The following is a 7500-nucleotide window of genomic DNA, read 5'->3' as shown; positions in this document are numbered from 1 at the left end:
AGGAGGAGGAGGAGGAGGAGGGTGAAAGTGAAAGAGAAGCAGAGGTGGACAAGGATGAAGATTAAGAAGAAAAGGAGGAAGAGGAGGAGGAGGAGAAGGAGGAGGAGGAGGAGATGAAACGTGCAAATTAAATAGTAGTGAAGATGATGTTACTACTACTACTATTACTACTATTGGTATTAATAATAATGATAATAATAATAATAATAATAATAATAATAATAATAATAATAATAATAATAATAATAATGATAATAATAATAATAATAATAATAATAATAATAATAATAATAATAATAATAATAACAAGCAGGATCTGTGAAACTTTCATGGCAACTTTCACCGTTTTGGCAACGCTGCCTTGATTCCTCCCTCCCTCCCTCCCTCCCTCCCTCCCTCCCTCACCCGGTCACTCCTCACTCCCTCCCCCACACGGGCTCTCAACCTTCCACTGTCATACATACATACATACATACATGCACACATATACAAGAAATCGAAGGAGGAAGCGCATGAAAAAAAAAGAAAAAAGAAAAACAAAGATAGAGACCAATAATAGAATGACAGTGGTGATGACAGTGGTGGTGACAATGGTGGTGATATTGATGATCGTGGTGATGACACTGGTGACAGAGATGATAACAGCTGTGGTGACAGTGGTGGTGACAGTAGTGGTGACAGCAGTGATGACAGTGGTGATGACAGTGGTGGTGAAAGTGGTGATGACAGTGGTGATGAAAGTGGTGGTGAGATTGGCAGTAATAGTGGTGATGACAATGGTTGTGAAAGTGGTAGGGATAGTGGTGGTGATATTGGTGGTGACACTTGTGGTGATAGTGGTGGTGACAATGGTGATGACAGTGGTGGTGACGATGGTAGTGACAGTGGAAATGACAGTGGTGGTGACATTGGTGGTGAAATTAGTGGTGACACTGGAGGAGGAGGAGGAGGAGGAGGAACACGAGAAGGAGGAGGAGGAGTAAGAAGAGGAGTAGAAGAAGAGGAGGAGGAAGAGGAGGAGGAGGAGGAAGAGGAGGAGGAAGAAGAGAAAAAGGAGGAGGAGGAGGAGGAGGAAGAGGAGGAGGAGGCGGAGGAGGAGGAGGAGGAGGAGGAGGAAAAGGAGAATGAGGAATAGGAGGGAGAAGAGGAGGAGGAGGAGGAGGGAAAGGAGGAGGAGGAGGAGGAGGAGGAGGAGGAGGAGGAGGAGAAAAAAGAAGAGGAGGAGGAAAAAGAGGGGGAAGAAGTAGCACTAGAAGAAGAACAAGAACAAGAACAAAAGTAAGAAGAAGAAGAAGAAGAAGAAGAAGGAGAAGAAGAAGAAGAAGAAGAAGAAGAAGAAGAAGAAGAAGAAGAAGAAGAAGTGGAGGGGGGATGGAAGGAAGAGAAAGAGAAGGAGGAGCAGGGAAAGGAGGAGGAAGAGAAGGAGGAGGGGAAGAGGAGGAGGAGGAGGAGGAGGAGAAGGAGGAGGAGGAGGAAGAGGAGGAGGAGGAGGAGGAGGAGGAGGAGGAGGAGGAGGAGAAGGAGGAGGAGTAGGAGGAGGAGGAGGAGGAGGAGAAAAAAGAAGAGGAGGAGGAGGAGGAGAATAAAAAGAGGAAGGAGAGAGAGGAAGAAGAGGAAGAGGAAGTGGAGGAGGAGGAAGAGCAGGAGGAGGAGGAGAAAGAGAAGGAAGAGAGGAGAAGGAAGAGAGGATAAGTAGAAGAGGAAGAGGAAGAGAAGAGGAGTAAGAAGACAAAGAAGAACGCGAAAAAGAGGAAGAAGAGGAGAAAGAATATGAAAAAGAAAAGGAGGAGGAGGAGGAGGAGGAGGAGGAGGAGGAGGAGGAGGAGGAGGAAAGGATGAATAAGAAGATGAGGAAGAAGCGGTGAAAGAGCAGGAGGAGAAAGAGTAAAAGGAAAAGGAGGAGGATAAGGAAGAGGAAAAAAAAGCAAGAGGAAGAAGAGGAGGAAAAGGTAGTTGAGGAGGAGGAGGACGAGGAGGAAGAGGAAGAAAAAGTAGGAAGAGGAAGAAGACGAAGGTGAAAAGGTGAAAGAGGAAGAAAACTTGAAGGAGGAGGAGTAGCAGAAAGAGGAGGAGGAGGAGGAGGAGAAAGAGGAGGAGGAGGAGGAGGAGAAGCAGGAGGAGGAGGAGGAGGAGGAGGAGGAGGAGGAAAAGGAGGAGGAGGTGGAGGAGGAAGAGGAGGAGGAAGAAGAGGAGGAGGAGGTGAAAAAAGGGGAAGAGAAGGAATAAGAGGATGAATATAAAGAACTGTAAGAGTAGGAAAAAAAAGGAGAAGGAGAATGAGGAGGAGGAAGAGGAGGAGGAGGAAGAAGAGGAAGATAAAAGAGAAAGAAGAAGAAAAAAAGGAAGAAGAGAAATAGGAGGACGAGGAGGAGGTCTAGGAGAAAGACGAGAAAAGGAGGACGAGAAGGAGAATGAGGAAATAGACGAGGAGGAGGAAGAATAGGAAGACGGAGAAGAGGAAGAAGAGAACGAGGAGGAGGAGGAGAAGGTAGGAGAAGGAAGAAGAAAAAGAAAGAGGGAAAAGAGGAGGAAGAGAACGAGGAGGAGGAGGAGAAGGAGAGGAGAAAGAGGAGGAAGAGGAGGGAAAAGATGAAGAAGAAAAAAGAGTAGGAGGAGGAGGAGGAGGAGGAGGAGACGGAGGAGGAGGAGGAGGAGGTGGTGGTGGTGGTGGTGGTGGTGGGAAAAGAGGAGAAAAAAAAAGAGAACGGGGAGGACGAAGAGGAAGAGAGGGTGGTGAGAAAAGAGGAGGAAAAGATAAAGAGAACGAGGAGGAGGAATACAAAGGAATATAAAGGAAAGCCTAATAATAGTAGTAACAGAATTGTAGTAGCACTAGTAATTGTAGTAGTAGTAATAGTAGTAGTACTAGTAGCAGTAGTAGTAGTAGCGGTAGAAGTAGCAGCAGTAGCAGTAGTAGTAGCAGCATTTATGTAGAGCGAGTGTGAGGTGCGGTTCACACCAGCCAGTCACTGTCACCGCCGTCCGTGACGTCATGAGTGGGGGGGAGGGAGCGAGGAGAGCACCTCGTGTGTGGGCGGCGGAAAGGGGAAAGGAGCGTGAGGCGGGTGGGGGCCGGAAGGAGTGGTTGGTGGGTGGGGGGCGGGAAGGGGCGGCTGGCAGGCGGGGAGTGGGAAGGAGTGGGTTGCTGGTAGGGGCCTGGCAGGAGTGGGTGGCGAATGGGTGTTTGGAAGGAGTGGGTTAAGGGAAGTGGGGGGAGGGAGGGGGAGAAGATAAGGACAGGAAGGCGTGCTGGCAGGTAGTGGCCCTGAAGGTGCTGCTGGCTTTTGGGCGGCCAGAAGCTGCTGCTGGAGGAAGTGGCACGGGAAGGAGTGGCTGGCGGGTGGTGGGGAGTGAGGTAGGGGTGGGGGGAGGAGGAATCACGGACTGACACAACAAGATGGCGTCTGTCTGAGAAGGTGGCAAGTGTAGTTTCCCGGGCCAGCGGCATGATGGGACTAACATAACACCAGCAGGAGGTCTTTCTGTACACAACATGCACATGTACACAACACACGTGTGGCTGTACACCTGGCGGCTACTCAACACACCTGGTACACTACTGGTAGCACACTTCAGGGAGGGCTTGGCCAATCCTGGTTATCTTGACCACCACTAAGTCTTTGAGGAGGAACACAATGCGATACACACGCGCACCACACAAGATACGCCGCCACACTGGCTGCAGACTGAGCGGCGTCCCTTTGGCTCAGTGTTTCCAGGCCGTTCGGTACTTGAGCGACACACAAAGGTCTACCTAATATACAGGGACTTGTTCAACCAACGAACACACTCATATCCACAAAAAAAAAAAAAAAATAAAATAAATAATATGAAATAAATAAATTAAATAAATAAAATTAATTAATAATGAAATTATACTAAATTATTAAAATTACTGTTACTTCACTCTTACTACTACTATTACTACTACTAGTACTACTACTACTACTATTGTGTGTGTGTTATATTATTGATAGCAATCATAGTAACAATATAAGAACAAGAACTACTACTAGTACTATTATTACTACTATTACTACTACTATTATTACTACTACTATTACTAATATTAATGCTACTACTGCAGCTGTTTTAGCAACAATTCTTAAGGCAATAACATTAATATTCATATAGTCGTAGTAGCAGCAATAGTAGTAGTAGTAGTAGTAGTAGTAGTAGTAGTAGTAGTAGTAGTAGTAGTAGTAGTAGTAGTAGTAAAAGTAGTAGTAGTGAGAAATCGCGAATACTACCTCTACCACAACTACTACTACTTTTTCTACTACTACTACTACTACTACTACTACTACTACTACTACTACTACTACTACTACAACTACTACTACTACTACTACTACTATTACAACTACTACTACACACGCCTGCTTATGAAGGTCGTGAACAATTTCATCTGGTACAAACGTAGCTGTGATGCGAGCAATGGCGAGTCACCTTGGTGGATCCCTGTCAAAGTGTCTTCTGAATTGTCTTTGCACTTCTTTGACATTTTCGTGCCTCCAGTAACACTTTATGACAGATGTTCTTCCTTCACAGCTTACTCTTACTTCTGACATTACTATTTTGCCCAACTGTTTCTGAAAAAAAAATACATTCAATGAATTATAGCGAGTCAAACAGTGAGTACATTTTTGGATGACTCTCTCTCGTTCTCTCTCTCTCTCTCTCTCTCTCTCTCTCTCTCTCTCTCTGTCTGTCTGTCTGTCTGTCTCTCTGTTTATACAGATAGATACAGATAGATAGATGTACACAGGTACAGACTTGTGCTTGTGGAGTATAAATGTAAGAGCATGAAGCACAGTGTGTCTCTCCCCACAGGCACCTCCCGCCTCACGCCTTCCTCCCTCCCGTCTCCCTTCATTCATAAGTACTTCACATTATTATTAATACATCAAAATCTTGGACATAATGCAGTATTCAAATTGGCAGAAAATGTTTCTCACACGAGAAGTAACAACGTTAACCTTATTTGTGCAATACTGACAACAATATTATTCACAAACAGTGTGACAAGTTGGACCAAAACTGTTGTGAACAGTTTGCCTCTTGATAGACAAAGTTCTTCTTACAACTGATAAAATGTTCAAACAAACAACAGGTTAAAAAGTAACCACTTCATCAACAAAAGCTGTGATTTTGATGCTATTTATTGCAGTCATCAAAAGTAACCACTTCATCAACAAAAGCTGTGATTTTGATGCTATTTATTGCAGTCATCAAAAGTAACCACTTCATCAACAAAAGCTGTGATTTTGATGCTCTTTATTGCAGTCATCAAAAGTAACCACTTCATCAACAAAAGCTGTGATTTTGATGCTATTTATTGCAGTCATCAAAAGTAACCACTTCATCAACAAAAGCTGTGATTTTGATGCTATTTATTGCAGTCATCGCATTTGTTGTTGTTATTAGTATTATTGTTATCACTATCCTTGTTGTTATTGTTATTATCATCATTATTTTATTATTATTTAAGTTAGTGTGAGACACTTGTATTAGTGTTTAGCTTCTCTGTAGCGGCGAGGTACTGTCGCTGTACAGTACAGTTCATTATGTTGTTGTACATTATAATTTGTTTGCACTCCTGCCCTCTGCTCTACTGTACAATACACCGTCAGAGAGCCTCGGCTCACGTGACTGTGTATTGTACTCGTATGTACACCTTGAAATACTTTGTATTGTGCTCACCAATACAGGTTTGCTTACCTGCTTATTTACTTAACTACTTACTTACTGACTGACTGACTTACTTACTTACTTGCACACACACACACACACACACACACACACAGTCAAGTCTTGCCTCGTGTTGTCTTGTCAAATGGTTTGGCCACAACACACGTGCCATGCCGTGTGCCACAGTGTCTCTTACTCCCATCCACCTCTTTGTCTTGTCCCCACATCCCGGTGCTCACGCCGGCCACTTCAAGGCTCAACTCCCTCCCTCCCGCACTCAGCCTTGCAGGCCACGTCTCTCCTGCCCTGCTCCTCACTCGGGAAATTTCTTTGCAGGCTGCTGGCGAGAGGAACTGCCGTCCCAAGCCCTCCACCATGGCCGCCGCTCCGAAAGTTTGCGTCCGTCGCATTAAGCTTATCTGTCTCATGGAGAACGCAGGCAAGGACGTCTTGACCTTCGTGTTGAAGCGCGGCGCGCTGAACGCCCCCGCCACGCCGCCGGGCCAGTCCCTCACTGAATACCTTGACAACCTCCCTCAAGGCTCGACAGCCAACTATGGAAGGATGAGCAAAAAACAAAAGAAAGCAGCAGTGAACCACACCGACCGCCGCCAAGCACAACGCTTCCCTTTATGGGACAATTTTGACGTGACTTTGCTCTGCAAAGCAATAAAGCTGACGTGCGAAGGCCTGGCGAGAGATGGCGATCCCGAATGGGGGAACCAGAACACCCTGGAGGGATTGGTAACGAAAATCAAGGATGAGCGGAATGAACTCTTTCATGAAGTGAAATCTTTCAGCGAGGCAGAGTACCAGCACAAAGTCAACGAGTTAGAACACCTCTTTATCCGAGTCCTCGCCGCAGCCAAGACCAAATACTGCATTCCTGACGCAGAGGTGACACCCGTGCAGGACAACGCCCGGCAGGTCACTGATACCTTCAGAAAAACAGGAATGGAGAAAGAAATTTTAAAAGATTATTTCAGTATCATGCACCAAGAATTTCTGAGAGACAGTCAGACCCACCTCAAAACATCCTATGATCGAGTGCAAACCTTTGATCCTCTGTCCTTCCTTACCAACTCCCCAAAACACCACCATCACATCCAGGACATTTTCTGCAAGATGTCCCTCGTGGAAGGAAGAGGACACCTCCAACAGAGGCGAGACATCGACACTTGCGACGTGCTGACGGTGACGCGCCGCGCGGGACAGAATCCACAGCCGTCCACATCCTCATCGGCCACGCCGCCCACGCACGGCGCCAAGCCACAGCTCATCCTGATCAGGGGCGTGGCAGGAAGCGGCAAAACGACCCTGCTCACCTTCCTTGTCTCAGAGTGGCTTCAGGAGCCCGGCGCCTGCACCATCAAACACCTGGACGAGTACGACATCGTGGTGCGTGTCTTGTGCCGCGATAATGAAGGCCCATCTCTCCAGAACTTCCTCAAAGTGATCCTCCCAAACCATTTTGCTGTGATGGACGAACACCTCATCCCCCTCCTACAACAAAGCAAAGTTCTCTTCCTGATTGACGGCCTGGACGAACTGTCGCCAGGCAGTCCATCACACAGCCTTGTGAAGGACATCCTCTACATATCGAAATACTCGCCAGGCTTCACACTCGTCTGCACATCGCGTCCCGAAACAGTGCAAGACTTCCTGGCCAAATTACCTGATGGTTATGAGGTGTGGGACATGGAGATGAAAAGTGTTAGCCATGAACAAAGAATTCATTTTGTCATGAAGCATTACAACAGCTTCCCAGACAAGGGGGACAAAGACCCTGAGAGGCTTGAGTACCTCATG

At 46.3% G+C, this 7500-nt stretch overlaps 1 protein-coding gene across 1 annotated transcript in view; it reads left to right on the top strand.

Moving 5' to 3' along the window:
- The first annotated feature begins 5655 nt into the window (after window positions 1-5655).
- The window catches only part of LOC135096680 (uncharacterized), an 18992-nt gene continuing 17147 nt past the window's right edge, over window positions 5656-7500 (top strand). The window contains exon 1 of the mRNA XM_063998390.1: window positions 5656-7500. This exon is cut by the window's right edge and continues 714 nt beyond it. Within this exon, the coding sequence (XP_063854460.1) occupies window positions 6067-7500 (1434 nt within the window). The 5' untranslated portion in view covers window positions 5656-6066.

The sequence above is a fragment of the Scylla paramamosain genome, unplaced genomic scaffold (genome assembly GCF_035594125.1).
Source record: "Scylla paramamosain isolate STU-SP2022 unplaced genomic scaffold, ASM3559412v1 Contig5, whole genome shotgun sequence".
NCBI lineage: Eukaryota > Metazoa > Arthropoda > Malacostraca > Decapoda > Portunidae > Scylla > Scylla paramamosain.
This window is presented reverse-complemented; position numbering and strand designations above follow the sequence as displayed.